The sequence below is a fragment of the Oncorhynchus mykiss genome, chromosome 21 (assembly GCF_013265735.2).
Source record: "Oncorhynchus mykiss isolate Arlee chromosome 21, USDA_OmykA_1.1, whole genome shotgun sequence".
Lineage (NCBI taxonomy): Eukaryota > Metazoa > Chordata > Actinopteri > Salmoniformes > Salmonidae > Oncorhynchus > Oncorhynchus mykiss.
The window spans coordinates 19732024-19753101 of NC_048585.1; the positions used below are offsets into that span (position 1 = coordinate 19732024).

A 21078-nucleotide genomic window follows, 5' to 3' on the forward strand; every position below is an offset into this window, starting at 1 on the left:
AATATCTGGGTCGACAAGGTGAAACATCTGTCGATGTTCCCTTTAGCAAGGCACTTAACCCTAATTGCTCCAGGGTCGCAGTTGATAATGGCAGATCTGGGCTGTGAGGACAGATCACTGTGACTCAGACTCCTGAAATGAAAGCATTCCAGACTGGAGACGCAGTCATTTTAAGATGTAGATTTAACAATCCTCCTGCTTGTAGTCCCCCTTGTGTAGCCTGGTACCAACAGAAACCTGGAGGAGCTCCTCAACTCCTTATTTACTATGCTACAACACTTCAGTCTGGGACTCCATCTAGATTCAGTGGCAGTGGATCTGGGAGTGACTTCACTCTGACCATCAGTGGAGTCCAGGCTGAAGATGCAGGAGATTAGTACTGTCAGAGTGCACACAGTGGTGGAGTGTTCACACAGTGATACAGAGTCATACAAAAACCTCCCTCAGTCAGACTGCACAGTGACTGTACTGATACAGCTGGGACCTACTGCAGGTGCTGAGGGGGAAGAGACAGTGACATGGAACTCTGACTGAACTAAAATACACTGAGATAAATATATCAGTGATGCTGACTATAATGTCAACTTATCCACCTTCATGTTAAATCATTCCTGAACTGACAACACCCATTTGTCCAGACTACATAAATATGCCTTCCCTTTTGCTGTGGCTAACAAACCTTTTATTAACATTTCAGACAATATATTGAATAGACTCCATCTATGTGAAGTAATAATGTCTCACATAATTTCAGAATAAGTATCCCAGTCTCTGTTAGGCCCCTGTATTGGGTAGTGCATTACAAGTTAAGATTGAACTATATTTACTGAGATCATATAACATGATTATGACCCATAATAACAACCTGAGGTTCTGTCATACAAGAGACAGTGACATGGAACACTGGTTAGTGAAGTCAACTTTGAATATGTTTAGAAAGCATCATTCTAATCACATGTTCCCCATCATCATCATCATCATCATCAATGTAGTGCACCTTCAAAAGTTATTTGAAGTTCTGAAATACTCACAATACCAGTCCAATATGCAAAACAAGATGTAGAGACGTAAATAAAAAGAAGGTGGTGTTTCATCAGCATCAGCCTCCTAAATCAAATCCCCATATGAACCTCACAACCAAACATGTGATGTGATCATCTAGCATTATATTAACTATTTTAATGAGCAGGTTACTGGCTGTTACATCTGTGATTGAGAAATGATGCTGGATCTGTGAATGAAACAAGCTGCTGGGCTCAAACAGACATACAGTATTATCTATCATTAATTACATGGAGGCATATCTGTTGTGTCTCCCTCCCTGAAGTACCTCAGTCAGGTATTGAATTTCTAGCAAAGATTCAACAATATTTATTGAGATTATCTAACGTTATTATAACCCTTTAAAACGTCCTGTGGTTATGTCAAGGCAAAACGGCTCTCCTGCCACACCTGGCTAGATCCTTTCAGCACGTTCCCAGGCCTTTAATTGAGCCGATCTCAGGCTTGTTAACCACTTAAGACCCTGATTGGCTGAACAATCAGCCTCAACCTTTAAAATGCTGCTGCTCACACAGATCTCTCCAGTGAATGGAGGTTGTGGGAAGGTGAAGGAAGCAGGGAGAGGTCAGGAACAGAAGTTGGCTCTTGGAGAAACACCATCAGTGCTCTGTAAGCAATGTAGCTGATGGAGAGGCAGGAGCTTGGTGAACAGATAGATATGATTGTGGACAGCGAGGAAGAAGGAGAAGATGTGGGAAGATGTGTGTTGAGGAAGAATGGTGTCAGACATGATAAAGAGAAATCTGGACCAATAGGAGTGACATTTCTGATGATGTGGACCCTTGCCTTTTGGCAGATCCATTTCTGATTTCAGGTTGGGGCAGAAAGGAGTTGGGTGCAGTTGAATCAGTGAAGGTAACCTGTAGTGGACTTGTGATGTTTGTGTTTCTTCTTATTAGAGGGAGCAGGTGCTCTGTGTCACTCAACTTGGGTCATGATCTGTTTCTTGCTTTGCTTTTAGCAACAGGATGTAATGTAAAAATATTCCCAGTGTGAAGTAGCTCTTAATTGTTGTGATTGTGAAGTCATGTAAAACTTTTCAGTGTGAAAATGTTTCTAGTCAGTTGCACGCGTGTCTGTGGATGGCTGAGCTCCTACAGATATTTCTCTCACACCACCTCGCCCTTGATTTAACTATCTAAGTAGCATAATGAGCTGTAAACTGGTCAAGAGAACTTGTTCTCAGAGGTGTACGGTTTTAACATGTTTGTATAGCTAACTTACTAACAAATATATGCACTGTCAATCGAAAATGTAGCATCCAAGTCTTTGCCATCGCTGTTAATTCTCTCCTCACATCAACCCTCAGCACTTTGACATTCAAGTCCGGTTGTTTATATGCTGACCTCACGCCTCAACAAGCTTCTGATTGGTCAGAGTCAATACCCCTGGCCACCATTGATTGGCAGATGTGTGAAGCAAATGTGCGTGCGCACAGAACTGTTTGTGGAGGTCAGGGGACACAGGTTACATAAAGAGATGCGCATGCAATTATTGTATTGGGAACATTTTCACACTGGGAGAGATTGTACATCATGCTGTAAAATCGGAAAACAATCAGAACGGTTGGACTATTTCACACTGGGAAGATTTTTACATGACACAGGGCACCATTGAAAGGGGTGAATTCTGGGCTAGCGATAAGTGTGCAGGTGGAGCAATTGAAGTTTAAAATTCCTGGTGTTTGTGACGCCCGCCGTTTGGTGGGACGTTGATCCGGTGGGGGAGTGGTGAAAGAGTCATTGTCAGTCCTTTTGAGTTTTGAGTCTATATTAGTTATCATGTTAGAGCTTTTGTGCAGAATCCACTGTACTGTTTCAGGTGCAACGTTCATGGTCATGTTGCAGCAGTGTGTAGGAGGGAGATTCCAAGATGTGTGCAGAAGGGCATGGGACAGAGGATTGTGTAGTTTTGCTGGATAAAGTTGTGTCTAGGGGTGCTGATGTTGTTGGAGATCGTAAGTGTCAGGTGCGAGAGAGGCAGGTTGACATGACCAGAGTCAGAGTAGTGCAGAGGGTGTCGTATGCTGAGGCAATGAAGGAAGAGGATGGTTGAAGGGTGAGGGATCCCAGTGAGTAGTAGATTTGTGCCAGCACAGGGGGATAGGGCAGCGAGTGAATTATGCTTCAGTAAGGTTGTCTTAGCGTTCATAGCATTCATTATCAACTGTACCATAGAAATGGAACGTACATTTTTAGAAAATAGCTGTTGTGGTGGCAGCTGCAGAGAAGTATTTGGGTATATGAGATTTCACCTAAGAAAAGTTGCAGGGTGTGTTGAGTGGTGGTGTCCCGTCCTGCCAGGTCGTTGGCATGGTGCAGGAGTAGATGGGGTCAAAGTAGTAGAAATGGGGTAGTGGGTTTTAATGGGTAGGTGGTAGCTGAAGAGAAGTACCTGGTGTATGAGGTTTTACACTAGAACAGTTAATGGGGTGATTTTTGTTTGTATGAAATAGTGGTATGTAGGGTTAGTTGGTGGTGCAAGTTTGTCCTTTCAGGAACAGGAATAATAAAGATAATTTAATGTTGATATTGTAGGCAGTGACTGGCCTTACAATTTAGTACAGTAGGGGGCGGTGTGTACACCTTTAAATTAGATGTGATCCTCTAACCCAATCCCAAAGAAGAAGAGCTCTTCAACTACAGTTTCCCTGAGGGACCAATGGTCTGTTTGCATAGAGAGAACACTTTGCTTCAGTGCTCTGGGAGTGTTTATAGCCCTGTGAGTTTAACACTTCATGACTGAGAGCTGTTCTTCATGACAACAGAACCCACAACAACCATGACTTTTATCACCATATTAATCTGGACACTTGTTTTCTGCTTTCAAGGTTACAGTTTTTGGAATTTATTGTTGAAAATGAATTAAATCTACAGTGTTTACATGTACATTATATCAATGTTAATATTTCTATTCAGAACTATTCATTACTATATGTAATATTTAATCCAAATAAATGTTTTTACTATATTTCAGAATCCAGAGGACAGTACGTTGTGACACAGACTCCGGTAGTAAAAGTTGTTGTCCCAGAACAGATAGTCTCTATGAACTGTATAACCAGCAGTAATGTGTATTCTAATAACTACCTAGCGTGGTACCAACAGAAACCTGGAGGAGCTCCTCAACTCCTTATTTACCGTGCTACAACACTTCAGTCTGGGACTCCATCTAGATTCAGTGGCAGTGGATCTGGAAGTGACTTCTAGACCTCTCCTGTTAATCTGTTAACATTGTAGTTTCTAGACCTCTTCTGTTAATCTGTTAACTTTGTAGTATGTAGACCTCTCCTGTTAAATGTGCAACAAGAGGAAAAAGAACTCAAGACCACATACAGTGGGGCAAAAAAGTTTTGTTAGCCACCAATTGTGCACGTTTTCCCACTTAAAAAGATGAGAGAGGCCCGTAATGTTCATCATAGGTCCACTTCAACTATGACAGACAAAATGAGAAAACAAATCCAGAAAATCACATTGTAGGATTTATTATAAATTGATTTGCAAATTATGGTGGAAAATAAGTATTTAGTCAATAACAAAAGTTTATCTCAATACTTTGTTATATACCCTTTGTTGGCAATGACAGAGGTCAAATGTTTTCTGTAAGTCTTCACAAGGTTTTCACGCACTGTTGCTGGTATTTTGGCCCATTCCTCCATGCAGATCTCCTCTAGAGCAGTGATGTTTTGGTTGTGCCGTGGCGGAGGTCTTTGTGGGCTATACTCAGCCTTGTCTCAGGATGGTAAGTTGGTGGTTGAAGATATCCCTCTAGTGGTGTGGGGGCTGTGCTTTGGCAAAGTGGGTGGGGTTATATCCTTCCTGTTTGGCCCTGCCCGGGGGTGTCCTCGGATGGGGCCACAGTGTCTCCTGACCCCTCCTGTCTCAGCCTCCAGTATTTATGCTGCAGTAGTTTGTGTCGGGGGGCTAGGGTCAGTTTGTTATATCTGGAGTACTTCTCCTGTCCTATTCGGTGTCCTGTGTGAATCTAAGTGTGCGTTCTCTAATTCTCTCCTTCTCTCTTTCTTTCTCTCTCTCGGAGGACCTGAGCCCTAGGACCATGCCCCAGGACTACCTGACATGATGACTCCTTGCTGTCCCCAGTCCACCTGACCGTGCTGCTGCTCCAGTTTCAACTGTTCTGCCTTATTATTATTTGACCATGCTGGTCATTTATGAACACTTGAACATCTTGGCCATGTTCTGTTATAATCTCCACCCGGCACAGCCAGAAGAGGACTGGCCACCTCACATAGCCTGGTTCCTCTCTAGGTTTCTTCCTAGGTTTTGGCCTTTCTAGGGAGTTTTTCCTAGCCACCGTGCTTATACACCTGCATTGCTTGCTGTTTGGGGTTTTAGGCTGGGTTTCTGTACAGCACTTTGAGATATCAGCTGATGTACGAAGGGCTATATAAATAAATTTGATTTGATGTTTTGGGGCTGTTGCTGGGCAACACGGACTTTCAACTCCCTCCAAAGATTTTCTATGGGGTTGAGATCTGGAGACTGGCTAGGCCACTCCAGGACCTTGAAATGCTTCTTACTAAGCCACTCCTTCGTTGCCCGGGCGGTGTGTTTGGGATCATTGTCATGCTGAAAGACCCAGCCACATTTCATCTTCAATGCCCTTGCTGATGGAAGGAGGTTTTCACTCAAAATCTCACGATACATGGCCCCATTCATTCTTTCCTTTACACGGATCAGTCGTCCTGGTCCCTTTGCAGAAAAACAGACCCAAAGCATGATGTTTCCACCCCCATGCTTCACAGTAGGTATCGTGTTCTTTGGATGCAACGCAGCCTTCTTTGTCCTCCAAACACAACGAGTTGAGTTTTTACCAAAAAGTTATATTTTGGTTTCATCTGACTATATGACATTCTCCCAATCTTCTGGGTCATCCAAATGCTCTCTAGCAAACTTCAGACGGGCCTGGACATGTACTGGCTTAAGCAGGGGGACACGCCTGGCACTGCAGGATTTGAGTCCCTGGTGGCGTAGTGTGTTACTGATGGTAGGCTTTGTTACTTTGGTCCCAGCTCTCTGCAGGTCATTCACTAAGTCCCCCCCGTGTGTTTCTGGGATTTTTGCTCACCATTCTTGTGATCATTTTGACCCCACGGGGTGAGATCTTGCGTGGAACCCCAGATCGAGGGAGATTATCAGTGGTCTTGTATGTCTTCCATTTCCTAATAATTGCTCCCACAGTTGATTTCTTCAAACCAAGCTGTTTACCTATTGCAGATTCAGTCTTCCCAGCCTGGTGCAGGTCTACAATGTTGTTTCTGGTGTCCTTTGACAGCTCTTTGGTCTTGGCTATAGTGGATTTGGAGTGTGACTGTTTGATGTTGTGGACAGGTGTCTTTTATACTGATAACGAGTGAAGGACAGAGGAGCCTCATAAAGAAGAAGTTACAGGTCTGTGAGAGCCAGATATCTTACTTGTTTGTAGGTGACCAAATACCTATTTTCCACCATAATTTGCAAATAAATTCATTAAAAATCCTACAATGTGATTTTCTGGATTTTTTTTCTCATTTTGTCTGTCATAGTTGAAGTGTACCTATGATGAAAATTACAGCCCTCTCATCTTTTTAAGTAGGAGAATTTGCACAATTGGTGGCTGACTAAATACTTTTTTGCCCCACTGTGTATATATATATTTGTTTTATTTTACCTTTATTTAACCAGGCAAGTCAGTTAAGAACAAATTCTTATTTTCAATGACGGCCTAGGAACAGTGGGTTAACTGCCTGTTCAGTTAACCCACTGTTAAATATATATATACATATTTTGTTTTAGCTAAACAAGTGGGGCTGCTCAGTGGTCTAAGACACTGCATCACAGTGCTAGCTGTACCACTAGAGATTCTGGGTTTGAGGCTCTGTCGCAGCCGGCCGCGACTGGGAGGCCCATGGAGCGTCGCACAATTGGCCCAGCGTTGTCCTATTTAGGGAGGGTTCGCCGGCAGGGATATCCTTGTCTCATCGCGCACTAGTGACTCCTGTGGCGGGCCGGGCACAGTGCACGCAGACCAGGTCGCCAGATTCCTCCGACACATTGGTGCGGCTGCCTTCCAGGTTGGATGTGCATTGTGTCAAGAAGCAGTGGGGCTTGATTGGGTTGTGTTTCGGGGGACGCATGGCTCTTGACCTTCGCCTCTCCCGAGTCCGTACGGGAGTTGCAGCGATGAGACAAGACAGTAACTACTACCAATTGGATACCACAAAATTGGGAAGAAAAAAGAGGTAAATATATATAAACAAAAAAACAAGTGGAACTGAAAATAAGTGCACCTGCCCTGAATGACGGGTTGCTACTAAATATATGACAATATGGTTAGAAAGCAATTATTCAGTTCACATGACCATCATCATCATCATCATCATCATCATGGTTATGACTAATTATATTTGTCGTCATAGCCTGAAAGTGTCAATTATTAAAGTTATTTGATGTTTTCTAACACAATACCTGCTCTGTGTGTTCACACAGTGATACAGAGCCATACAAAATCCTCCCTCAGTCAGACTGCACAGTGACTGTACTGATACAGCTGGGACCTACTGCAGGTGCTGAGGGGAGAAGAGACAGTGCCATGGAACACTGGTCAGTAGAGGAGGTCAGCTGTGACAATATTGTCATGATGACCAAAAAATGTCAACCTTAACTCCTATCAAATACTGTAGATATAACTTTTCCCCAAAAGTATTTAATTATTTGCATATACTCAGTTATGGGAAAATTACCTAATTGTCATACTTGAGTAAAAGTAAAGATACCTTAATAGAAGCATGTGTTTAGTGAGTCCACCAGATCAGAGGGAGTAGGGATGACCAGGGATGTTCTCTTGATAAGTATGTCAATTAGACCATTGTCCTGTCCTGCTAATCATTCAAAATTCAAATGTATGGTGTAAAAAGTACATAATTTTCTTTAGGAATGTAGTGAAGTAAAAGTAAAAGTAGTCAAAAATATGAATAGTGCAGTACAGATACCCCCAAAAAACTGCATAAGTAGTACTTGAAAGTATTTTAACTTAAGTTCTTTAAGTTCTCACCACTGCATATATTTATTTTGCTCAAACACTCCACACAATAGCCAAACCAGTCTCGTTCCTCAAAACTGACCAAGCGTCGTTACTGTATCTGACCACTAGAGGGGAGCAGAAAATAGCTGGTGCATCTCATGTTATAACCCTTCATCCATTAGCTTTGGTATGTGACAGACAGCAGCTTTTTAGAAGAGTGATTCGAGTAGTCTTCAAGCTAAGACAAACATGGAGAGAAGATAGACTATTGAAAAATACACCCTGCACCCTGACAAGTACTAGAACTAGCGTTTTCTAGAGACAATTCCATATTTTACCATATATATAGTCTTATATCTCTCTCTCTAACTTTAAGCATCAGCTGTCAGAGCAGTTTACAGATCACTGTACCTGTACACAGCCAATCTGTAAATAGCACACCCAACTACCTCATCCCCATCTGCACATCTATCACTCCAGTGTTAATGCTAAATTGTAATTATTTTGCCTCCATGGCCTATTTATTGCCTTACCTCCCTACTCTACTACATTTGCACACACTGTACATAGATTTTTCTATTGTGTTATTGACTGTACGATTGTTTATGTGTAACTCTGTGTTGTTGTTTTTGCCGCACTGCTTTGCTTTATCTTGGCCAGGTCGCAGTTGTAAATGAGAACTTGTTCTCAACTGGCCTACCTGGTTAAATAAAGGTGAAATAAATCAAATAAAAAAAATATAGACAAGGGCAGTTTTAATTTACATTACACCAGTATATGGAACCGTATTGCATTGTGTAGTCATGTTAAACAATTTAGCCAAAGTGCATGTAACTGTTTATTTTTTACCTTTATTTGACAGGGAGTCATGCTTGGGGTGGCAGGGTAGCCTAGTGGTTAGAGTGTTGGACTAGTAACCGGAAGGTTGCAAGTTCAAATCGCCAAGCTGACAAGGTACAAATCTGTCATTCTGCCCCTGAACAGGCAGTTAACCCACTGTCCCTAGGCCGTCATTGAAAATAAGAATTAGTTCTTACCTGACTTGCCTGGTTAAAAAAAAAGACCAAGGTCTATTTTACAGATTAGCCCTGTATACACATCAATACACATCCAGTTCTATATTTATTTATTTTTGCTCTTCTGCTTCCCCTTTGGTGCCTGTCTTTACCCTTGTGGCAGGATTAGACCTTCCTTCCTACCACCATAATGCGTATCCCATCCAAGGTCATGTATAACCTCCCACATGATCGGTGTCCTTTATCATAACATACCATCCTGCCTGCCTACATGGCCAGCCAGTGAACCAGCTTCAAACTCGCATAGTCAGACCTAAGATACTGTATCTCTGGTCAGATTTAGATCTAACCACAGAGCTAAAGTTCTGTTTTTGTCAAGGGTATTCCGCTACATATTGACCAAAAGTTGTATCTTTCGTTGAAACTACGAATTTGGTCCTCAAACCTTTTTCACGTTCATTTCAAACATTTTAATTGAAGGGAAAGTGGCCTTGGTTTTCTTGAGCAGTCATGTTTGCTTCGGGAAGTTGGTATGATCCATCCATAGCTGTACTCGATCAAGCCACAACGAGACAGATATTTCACCAATGTATAAATGTGAAGCATCCGCTTGGCGTTTCCACTCACTACCAAATATTGTAGTGAGAACAAGCCCAGTGGCCGGTAGTGGGAGAACATGGAACGAGATCGATTTTGGCCGAAATTCTGTACATTTTCTCATCGATGAAACATTTGACCTCAATACACTTTTCTGTTCCCAAAACTATACTTTTTTAGAGTGGACTACGTTTTGTAGACTTTACCCTTTGCCAAAATAAAAAACGTTTTGTTTAGAAGAAGTGACAAGTCGTATTGAGTTTTGCACACACTCACCTCGCCTAACGGAAATATGCAAATTAACCAGAACGCGCCAATTGGATCTCGCTAGCTCGTGCTTGGCTCTGCCCTCCTCTTTGCTTGTTCTGCCCACTAATGCCATTTTTCCCCATTGGAAACGACAGGATGTGGTCTGTCCTAGTTATAAACAACACGGGAGACTTTTATTTTGAAGACTCATGAATAGTCGTCACACAATAAAATGTTTAACGTTACCAGCCTCCAAGTTAGCTAGCTACCCACCCAACGTTAACATACGGTCGTAGCAGCAGCTTGGTTTGCTGGTGAAATGGATTCAAAAACTCAAGGTTTGTCATCTTTTCCTGAAAGGCTTCACCCAAAATGTATTTCTGTTCAAGCTTAGATCAGGAATATGTGGGGCAGTATGTGAAATAATATTTGGTTAAATTCACATAGCTAACGTTAGGCATGCACTAGCTAACGTTAGGCATGCACTAACTGGGTAAAAGCCATAGTGGAGTCAACACCTGAAAGTGTTGCGACATAAAAGGTCTGCGATTGCTACAGGGCATTTCCATCGAAATGGACCCATGCGCACCAACATGTTACGTTATTAGGAGCATATCAATTTCAGTGTCAAATGAAAGCTAAGAGTATATTTTGGGGAAATGAAGGCATGATAGATACAGTTTTCAACCATTTTCTATCTTGAATATGGGTCCTAAGTAAATACTTTGATTTCTGGATAAACTGAAGGGGTCTTAGAAAATGTGTCTTAGAAAATGTGTCTTAGAAAACATCTAGCCTACCAGGAAACTATTAGAAATACATCAAAACACAATAATGTTGACGTAAAGACCCCTACCAACTAATGACAACATTTTCGTTTTTAATTAATTGTTTACCTTCTGTAAGTGTAAGAAATATTGCCTTGTAATTCTGTTAACAAAATGTAATAAAAGTTCACTGAAGTAACAAGAAAATGGTAGACTTACCAATTTAGTTATAGGGATTTTACAGATTTATGTGTTAGTTAATTATTAAGTGATTTAAAACTTGTAATTCTATTACCAAATTGGTACGAAATTACACCAAAATTAGTAACAGAATTACTGCAACTGAATTGGCTACAATGGGAAATTGTAATAGTCACAAAGCACAGTTGGGTCCCCTGCTACTGACCTCCACTGGCGTACTGTTATGTTCAGATAACAGTTTTTTATTTTATTTTTTGTCGTCTTAGAACAGTCATGACTCTGGACAACACCTCTCCTTTCCTCACTCTCCAGTTAATGCCACCTCTCCCAGCTCTTACTGACACCTACCCTTGAGCCCCCTCTTTCCAGTTACTGTAACAAGCATCCTATCCCACTGAGCACCGACCAACACTGGACGTCCATGGACGTTGAAAAGTAGTTGATATTTGGTCAGTCCACCCTGACCTTGATGTTAATGTACACTGGCGGACTGGATTGGAACAAATGGGTAGTACAGTGCAGAGTACAATGCTGAGTACAGTACAGTGAGTAGAGCACAGTACAATAGTGTACTGTACAGTGAGATGACTTCAGTACAATATAGTAAGGAAAAGTAGAGTACAGTGTACTGTACTGAAATATACTATACTTCACTGTACTAAACTCTATTCTACTGTGCTGTATTGTACTGTGCTCTGATGTCCAAACTTGTGAAGGTTTACAGCGGAATCGCCCCTTCATCCATTTTCAGTCATTTTAAATTAGTTGTCTACGTATACCCATTTATTCTTGAAGAATATAACTTACACATGCCTCATGAACTTAGTTCAACTTAGCTACAGATTGTTACACCAGATAATGTAATTTAACCAAAGATGTTTTGGTATCCATTACTCGGAGTTACTGTTGTGGGGTAGCACAGAGAATTTTCGACCAACCTTAGCTTGGCTATATGGTCTTCGTCCTGGATTTGTGGAAACCAGGAGTCTCATAAAATGTCTGTCTAGTTGCAAGGGTCTTTATTAATTTGATGGCTTAAGTTATGTTAACAAATTCCTCCCTTTTGTTTTCATGACAGGTCTCAATCTCCCTCTATCCTCCTTGTGTCTCCTGGTTCCACCAATACGCTTGATGTCAGCATCTATGTGGCAAGTGGCTGAGCAGCGTAATGTGATGCAGTATGGGAAGCTGGAGGAATTTGTGACTTTGGTGACAGAGATGGTCCCAGAGCTGCTGAGCTCCAGGCAGAGGACCCAACTCATCCTGGGACTGAGAGCAAGGGTGAGAGAGGTGGAAATGTTGGGAGGGGAGGATGTAAAAGTGACACGTGGGATGAGATTCAGACCTTAATTCCTCATAAGCGCCTGGATCTTGAAGGCCAGGAATGTGGACAAAAGATTGTTCTTGTCACATTTTCATGATCATCTTCTGTTATTGTCTTAAGACTTCTTAGTTTGTGTCCACTCTGTCTTTAAATGGTCAGCGATCTGCTCCCCTCACTACTCCCCCTATGAACATTTCTCCCCACCCCCTTAATGGTCACTTAACTTACCTGCTGTTCCCCCTATGGATATTTCACCCCCCCAAATTACTTTTACTCTGCCCCCACCCCAATTATACTGAACAAAAATATATGCGCAACATGCAACGATTTCATATATTTCAATTTAAATAAATTCATGACTCCATAATCTATGGATTTCACATGAATGGGCAGGGCCGCAGGCATGGGTGAGCCTGGGAGGGCAAATGCCATCCCACTTGGGTGCCAGGCCCACCCACTGGGGAGCCAGGCCTAGCCAATCAGAATTAGTTTCTCCCCACAGTCTTTATTGGAGACAGAAATACTCCTCAGTTTCATCAGTTGTCCGGGTAGCTGGTCTCAGACAATCCCACAGGTGAAGAAGCCAGATGTGGAGGTCCTATACTGGCGTGGTTACACATGATCTATGGTTGTGAGGCCAAATTCTCTAAATCAATGTTGGATGTGGCTTATGGTAGAGAAATTAACATTCAATTCTCTGGAAACAGCTTTGTTGGCAATTTCTGCAGTCAGCATGCCAATTGCGTGTTCCCTCAAGTTGAGACATCTGTGGCATTTTGTTGTGTAACAAAACTGCCCATTTTAGAGTGGCCTTTCATCGCAAGATTAAATGGCATGTAATGATCATGCTGTTTAATCAGCTTCTTGATATGCCACACCAGTCAGGTGGATGAATTATCATGGTAAAGGAGAACTGCTCACTAATGCGACGTAAACAAATTTGTGCACAAAATATGAGCGAAATACGTTTTTTGTACGTATGGAACATTTCTGGGTTCTTTTATCTCCGCTCATGAAACATGGGACCAACAATACATATTGTGTTTTTGTTCAGTATACATTCATCACTGTTAGTTGTTAATATATATAATTTTCCTTTTTTATTATAATTGTTATAGTTTTTATTTTGCTTGGTCCCCACACCCGCTCAATGGTAATTTAGTCTGCCTGCTGCTCCCCTATGGTCATTCCCCTTTTCCCCTCTACAGTCTTTACTCTGCCTCCACCCCAATGGACATTTTATTTATTCATCACTGCTACGGTTGTTATTATGTATATAGTTCTATTTCTATTGTTTTTTTTATGATCCTTTTCATTCATTTATTTCACTTAGTCCTGCATGTTGGAGCTCGGAGCCTAAGATTTTCACTGAACCCTGCAATCACACCTGCAACCCTGTACATTAAACACTCTGACTCTGAATGTGTAATGTTTCCATTCCTGCATATTAAAGTGTGCCTGCTATTTCAGCTGGTTCTTGAGTTGTGCTGTGGTAAAGAGGACATGGTGGACCATCAAACCATCCAACGCCACTTGGATAGAATCCAGTCATGCACAGTAAAGCACAAAGCGGTAAGTTGTGTGCAACACACCAGAGTATGTGGATTATGTTAAATCTCTATCACAACATTTATTTTTTGTAATTATAGTTCTTAACTCACTTTTTTGGGGTGTAATTACATGTTCAGAGAGAAAACAAGAAAGTGGAGGCATCAAAGTCTAACTTTGTGGAGCTGGTTCAAACATTGCTGGAAGACCCAGCGAAGAGGGAACACTTTTTTCAGGTGAGATAATATCGAACATCTAACTTCTCACAGTTGGGTAGTTCTGTGTCATAATCAAGCAAAAGTGTTGGAAATGCCTGAAGAGCAAGCAGGCAGGCATGCATCTGAAATTAAATGTAATGCTCCCAAGCGTGTGTTGTGTGTCAAGTTGGGTACTATGACAAATATCAAGAATATTAGCGCAAATGGACAAAACAAATATTTTATTAAACGAATGCATTTTGACGGTAACATGTTGTAGGCAAGACCATTCACCTAACTGTGTAATAGCTCTCTACATTTTCATTAAAGGAGGTGTTCCCAGTGCAGTACGGTACTAAGTATGACACAGCACTGCAGATTCTGGTGTGGGAGTTCTTCTCCAGATTGGAGGAGCTGCTGCCGGTACCCAGCTTTACACAGGTACTGATATGACTGCATCTTCATCCTATCAATTCAAATGTTTAAAAAAATGTTGTGTTTACAGTTGTGAATGAATGAAACCCCTTTTAATAAATGGACTGAACATCAAGTTTCCAGTGGGTAGAAGTTTTCCCCTCTCACCCTCAGACAGCATCTTGTCTCAGCCTTGCATTCTCTGACCTGGAGGAGTGTGTTCAGTCTGTCTCTGACCCTGAGCACCTGAAGACACTGCTACAGCATCAAAGACACCTGGGACACCTTAACAGAGGTAGGTAGCCTTCAGGTTATCTATTTCCACTGGGGTAAATTCTTTGACCCTCATTAGATTTGATTGCATTTTCCACCAATGAAATGTGCTTTGTTTTGTTAAAGATGTCTTCACCTTCAATGTTGCACAAACTGTATTCACCTCCAAGGTATTAGTAAATAAAATTGGTTTGGATTCTCCCTCTTTTCCAGATAATTTGTTCTACGACTCTGACACCATCCTGTCCGCTCTGTCCCTCACTTCCTTGGTAAACTCGAAACAAACTTCAGTGGAGGCTCGAGGTCATGACACTAGGAAGAAAGAACAGGAGGGTAGAGAAGAGTGGCGACCAGAAATCAGTTACAATGGAACTGATCAGGACGTTGAACGACTTGAAGAGGCTGGTGAATCCAGTTCTGGACAGCAGAAACCAGGATCATCACTACACGCTCGTCCAGTGGCCATAGACGGTAAGGACATTTGGAGCAGAGCACATTACATACATCTGTGCACTGTTCATGGCGATTGCCAAACTGTGTTATTGATAACTGGTTGTTATTACTAGTTGGAACAATATTAAGTTAAGCGACAGTGCTTTTTCCATTAGACTAGTCAGGCTACTTTTATCTGCTGTTTCCATTGTGGCTATAGCTACTCCACCAACAGAGCTTTATTTGAGCCGGATCCTGCCGGAACAGGAACATGTTGTCCCGGATCCGGTACCTCTCGTGGCATGAAACATAATTTTCACTGTTTGCTCTTATTAGAATTTCTAGAAGCCGACATGTTTCAAAATGTTACGACCACATTGTTGGGAAGTTGTGATTTAACAATGAGTTGACCTCCTAGAAAAACCCATCTGCTTGAGCTGCTCTTTGTCGAGTTCTTCTATGGGGGTGTATTTATGATGGATGAGTTGACCGTGGTCTGGCCATTGCATGCTGAAAATACCTATTATAATTGTCAGTCACCAGCTGAAATGGAGAACCATCTGGGAAGATGCTGTGTAATCAGTCACCACAATAGTTTTTGAGTACATTTACAATAATCGTTTGCTAGCTAGCCAGGGTTATGGCAGTTCGACAATATACTGTAACAGTTGACCATGGTCCAGGGCCGGCTTGCCCTATATGCAGACCACACACTACACTACGTGTAGGGCCCCTGACTTAAAAAAATAAGGAAAACACTCCAACATGGATGACCAATATTCAGTATATCTTATATTGCTTGTTCAGCTGAAGCACTATACTGTACATACTGTACATGTAGCAGACATAAGTCGGGCTCAAGGTCTCGTGATGAGGTAGCCCTGCCTCGGCCTTACAGAGAGTATCCTCTTGGTCTCACTGTCAAGGTGTTGGTTTCTCCTGTGGGAGACCCGGGTTCAGATCCCGCCCGTGACAGTAGCCGTACTCATTTTACCTCGCTGTGAAATCAACATGCCCTTCCTGGTGTTCTCCTGCCCCCACCAGCAAGTTCAAAAAGGAGAAGGGCCTTATATTTGCTCACCTTGTGTCAGGGGGTTAGAACATCACAGATCTTAAAATCACATTTACACATTCATATTGTGTGATTGACACAATCCTACTTGGAGTGTGTCTTCAAGGAAAAGCATAGTAAACATACAAATTAACAAAAAGAAAGCTAAACAGCACAGGACTTCTGAAAACAATAGTGATTTCTTTGGGATTTTGATTGCCGGAAATATACTAAAGCATTCTGAATACATTGGTGAATAGTTCAATGTGTGAATTAGGGTTTGTTCTTCTAGGAGTTATCAAGGTATTGGTTAGAGGGATGTCTGTCAAACCCATTTTGCCTCTGGAATGTCTTCAATAAAGTCTCAAAATTCGTTAAACAAAGGTTACTTTTTTTTCAATTAAATTTTTGATTAGATTTTTTACAAGGATTACCTTTTTTTGGAGGTCATTGCCTTGTCAACTATTATATACATATCAACAACAATCTGGGAAAAAAATGCTTAAAATAGCAGCACTGATTTTATATACTGAACAAAAATATAAAGGCAACATGCAATAATTTCATTGATTGTACTGAGTTACAGGAAATCAGTCAATTGAAATAAATTCATTGAGTCCTAAATCTATGGATTTCACATGACTGTGAATACAGATATGCATCTGTTGGTCACAGATATAAAAATTGCCATTGATAAAATGCAATTGTGTTCATTGTCCATAGCATATGCCTGCCCATACCTTAGCCCCACCGCAGAACCTCTGTTCACAACGTTGACATCAAACCACTCGCCCACACGATGCCATACACGTGGTCTGTGGTTGTGAGGCTGGTTGGACGTATTGCCAAATTCTCTAAAATGACATTGGAGGCGGCTAATGGTAGCGACGTGAACATTCAATTCTCTGGCCACAGCTCTGGTGGACATTCCTGCAGTCAGCATGCGAATTGCACGCTCCCTCAACTTGAGACATCTGAGGCATTGTGTTGTGTGACACAACTGCACATTTTAGAGTGACCTTTTATTGTCCCCAGCACCAGGTGCACCTGTGTAATGATCATGATATTTAATCAGCTTCTTGATATGCACCCCTGTCATGTGGATGGATTATCTTGGAGAATAATTGCTCACTAACAGGGATGTGCACAAATTTGTTTACAACATTTGAGAGAAATAAACATTTTGTGTGTATGGAGAATCTTGGTACCATCTCATGAAAGATGGTACCAACACTTTACATATTGCGTTTATATTTTTGTTCAGTGTACTTCCATGTGCTTTTTACTTGCAGAACTGGATAGTGACATGCCCTCCCAGGTCTTCTCCTGCCCCCAGTGCCCATTCTCCCACAGGAGAGAGGTGAACCTTCAGCAGCACATCAGGAAGGAACATCTAACAGAGGAGGACAGCAGGAACCTGGACTCTGGAGGAGCTGAGAACTCACTGCCATCCAGTCAAACAATACAGAGACCGTCAATCAAGACAACCAAGAAGTACATCTGCTTTAAATGTGGAAAGGGTTTCAGAAGCCCATCGGACCTGAAACGACATAAGGGTGTTCACACAGACATGCAGCCGTTCCATTGCAACCAGTGTGATAAAAGATTCAAAGCGAAGGGTAGTCTAAAACAGCACCAACGGGTTCACTCAGGAGAAAGGCCTTATGATTGCTCACATTGCGGCAGGGGGTTTAGGACATCGGATATCTTAAAATCTCATATACGCATTCATACTGGGGAGCGACCTTATGGGTGTACAATGTGTGGGAAGAGATTTATTCAACGGCAAGTACTAACAAGACACATCAGGATGCACAGTGGAGAGAAACCATACTTGTGTAGCATTTGTGGAAAGACCTTTGCTTGCTCAGGGGAACTGATGGTACACTCAAGGATCCACACAGGGGAACGACCATATCATTGTGAACAATGTGGGAATACTTTTAGTCTAGCAAGTAAACTGAAAGTGCATCAGCGAAGTCATACAGGCGAACGCCCATACCCCTGTACACAGTGCCCCAAAGGCTTCTCCACCTCCACCAGACTAGTGAAACACATGCGAATTCATACTGGGGAGAAACCTTACCCATGTGTAAAGTGTGGCAAAAGATTCTCTGAAAGGGGAAACATGAGAATACATCAACGAATGCATGAAAAAGAGAGAAAAGGGCGACAAATGTATTGATAAACCATAAGCTGTTGAAATGTTCTTTGTAGATTCTGCTCTATATAGTTCTCTGCTACATTTTCAGGTGATTATGACATGTTTGTAGATCTTCTAATTTGTCACAATACCAGGCGGTGTAACTTCAGAGATGATTGGCAAAATTTGTGTTCTAAATATTGTAACCGTTCTGTAAAATGTTAGTTACGTCTGGTTATATGCGAACAGATCAGATTTTACCCTGAAATAATTTCCCGAGTTCAATGCTACCCAGTTGGAAAACTAACAATGGGCAAAAACACTATTATAAACCACATTTCTAATATAGCAGGGCATCTTAAACAATACCCTCAAATAAAAAGTGACATTGTACTTTTGCCTCATATTTATAGTTTACACACCTGGCACCACCTCTGTTGTGTTTCCTATAGACCCAAAATATATTTAGATTAATTGAACAATTGCTTAATTCTATTTAGCCTTTTTCCACTTGTTAACTTCACTATATACAGTGCCTTGGAAAGTATTCAGACCCCTTAACCTTTCCCACATTTTGTTAGGTTACAGCCTTATTCTAAAATGGATTAAATTGTTTTTCCTTATCTGTTTTGCTTTGTCATTATGGGGTATTGTGTGTAGATTGCTGAGTAAAAAAAAAAAGTGTATCCATTTTAGAATAAGACTGTAATGTAACAATGTGGGGAAAGTAGAGGGGTCTGAATGCACTGTAGGTGATTTGGTGGTAAACACAGATTCAATAAAAGCACCATTATTGTACTAACAAAGCTGGCTAGTGGTGTGTAGGGTCCAGTGATTTGTGGACATCTATCAGCTTTGCCTTTCTCCCAGTGGCATTTAATGCCTCCATGGAATTTACGGTGAGTTCCAAAAGCATTGGGACAGTTACACATGTTGTGTTGTTTTAGCTCTGTACTCCAGCACTTTCAATTTGAAGTGATACAATGACTGAGGTTAAAGTGCAGACTGTCAGCTTTAATTTGAGGGTATTTACATCCATATCAGGTGAACTTTTTAGACATTGCAGCATGTTTTGTACATAATACCCCCATTTAGGGGACCAAAAGTATTGGGACAAATTCACTTACACTGAGTGTATAAAACATGAAGGACCTGTTCCTAATATTGAGTTGCTCTGAACTCTGGAGGAGCTGAGAACTCACTGCCATCCAATGAAACAGTAAAGAACTCCTCAGCCAAGACAACGAAGAAGTACATCTGTGTTCCACCAAAGGGAACATGAAAGGCCATAAACGTGTTCACACAGAGGAAAAGCTGTTTCATTGCGACCAGTGTGAGAAATTCAAAAATCTAATGGTACTCTAATACTGCACCAAAGTGTCCACACAGGAGAAAGACCATATATTCTTTGCTCACGTTTTGGCAGGGGGTTTATGACATCTGGGACCTTTAACTTCCCTTATACTTACTCATACTGGGGAGAGACCATTCACCTGTTCTATATGTGGGAGGAGATTTATCCAACAGCAATTACTAACACACCACCTCAGGATGCATACAGGGGAGAAATCATACTTACTGTATGTAGCGTTTGTGGAAATACATTTTATTTCTCAGGGGCCTTGTTGGTACACTCATGAACACACATGGGTAAATGCCCCCACAGATGTCAACTTTGTGGGAATGTTTAGAATGTATTGGATACTCATGTTGCAGCGAAGGACTCACAGACGAGCTCCCATTCCCCTGCTCTCATTGTGAAAAACGCTTTATCTCAAAAGCGCCCTTAGATGACATGCTTATTCATACTGGAGAGAAACCTCAACCATAAATAAAACTCATAGGCCATAGTTCAGGTAGTTGTCTTGTTCGAACACAACATTTCTTCATAGATGTTCATTTTCAAACTCTGTTTGACTCTCTCAAAGCCTTTGTTAAGTTCTTGGTTGTTTTTCATTTAAATATAGACTCAACCACAATCTTGTATTTTTTGTAAATTGATGTGTCCATTGTTGAAAACCCTGGCCTGGAGAAATGGTCCATACAATCCAGGATCCTTGAGACGTCCCAAATCTGACGTTACCCCATTGAAATTTACATTTAAAATGGTTAAGGTAAGGGTTATGGAGGGGTTACGGTTTAGGGTAGGGATATCCCAAGTATCCCAGATAGCACTTACCCTGGAAAAATGTGAATGTGAAGGCAAATATGTGTGGAGTCTTTATTTTAACCTTCATTGTTAGACATTTGAACATTCTAGATAGCTTAGTGCCACTGGATAGTTGTAACAATATGCTTGTGTCAACTTCCAGGGATACTCACATGCTCTTCCTAAAGGTGTGCATACACATGTGAAATAGGGGCATCCCTCTTTCTATTCTGGTTAGAGACAGTTTGCGCTGTTCTGTGAAGGGAGTAGTACACAGCTTTGTATGAGATCTTCAGTTTCTTGGCAATTTCTCGCATGGAATAGCCTTCATTTCTCAGAACAAGAATAGACTGACGAGTTTCAGAAGAAAGTTCTTTGTTTTTGGCCATTTTCAGCCTGTAATTGAATCCACAAATGCTGATACGCCAGATACTCAACTAGTCTAAAGGAGACCAGTTTTATTGCTTCTTTAATCAGAACAACAGTTTTCAGCTGTGTTAACATAATTGCAAAAGGGTTTTCTAATGATCAATTAGCTTTTTAAAATGATAAACTTGGATAAGTCAACACAACGTGCCATTGGAACACAGGAGTGATAGTTGCTGATAATGGGCCTATGTAGATATTTCGTT

The 21078-nt window shown here is 41.4% G+C and overlaps 1 protein-coding gene across 2 annotated transcripts; it reads left to right on the plus strand.

The window, feature by feature from the left end:
- Window positions 1–10100: 10100 nt before the first annotated feature.
- Window positions 10101–20281, plus strand: LOC110499917 (zinc finger protein 239). Of its 2 annotated transcripts, none has more exons than XM_021576977.2 (8): window positions 10101–10285; window positions 11994–12196; window positions 13710–13811; window positions 13928–14023; window positions 14294–14425; window positions 14573–14693; window positions 14885–15142; window positions 17447–20281. In XM_021576977.2, the coding sequence occupies exons 1-8, from the start codon at window positions 10267–10269 to the stop codon at window positions 18337–18339; spliced, it is 1824 nt and encodes a 607-aa protein (XP_021432652.2). In that variant the 5' UTR covers window positions 10101–10266; the 3' UTR covers window positions 18340–20281. The 2 variants fall into 2 exon arrangements, with proteins under 2 accessions (XP_021432652.2, XP_021432654.2); XM_021576979.2 differs by having other exon boundaries at window positions 10102–10285; window positions 14315–14425.
- The last annotated feature ends 797 nt before the right edge of the window (window positions 20282–21078 follow it).

What these genes read in the sequence shown, in the direction of transcription:
- LOC110499917 (XM_021576977.2), top strand. An exon ending in GCACAGTAAAGCACAAAGCG is followed by an intron (nt 13,812 to 13,927) that starts GTAAGTTGTGTG and finishes TTACATGTTCAG; the next exon opens with AGAGAAAACAAGAAAGTGGA. An exon ending in AGAGGGAACACTTTTTTCAG is followed by an intron (nt 14,024 to 14,293) that starts GTGAGATAATAT and finishes ACTGTGTAATAG; the next exon opens with CTCTCTACATTTTCATTAAA.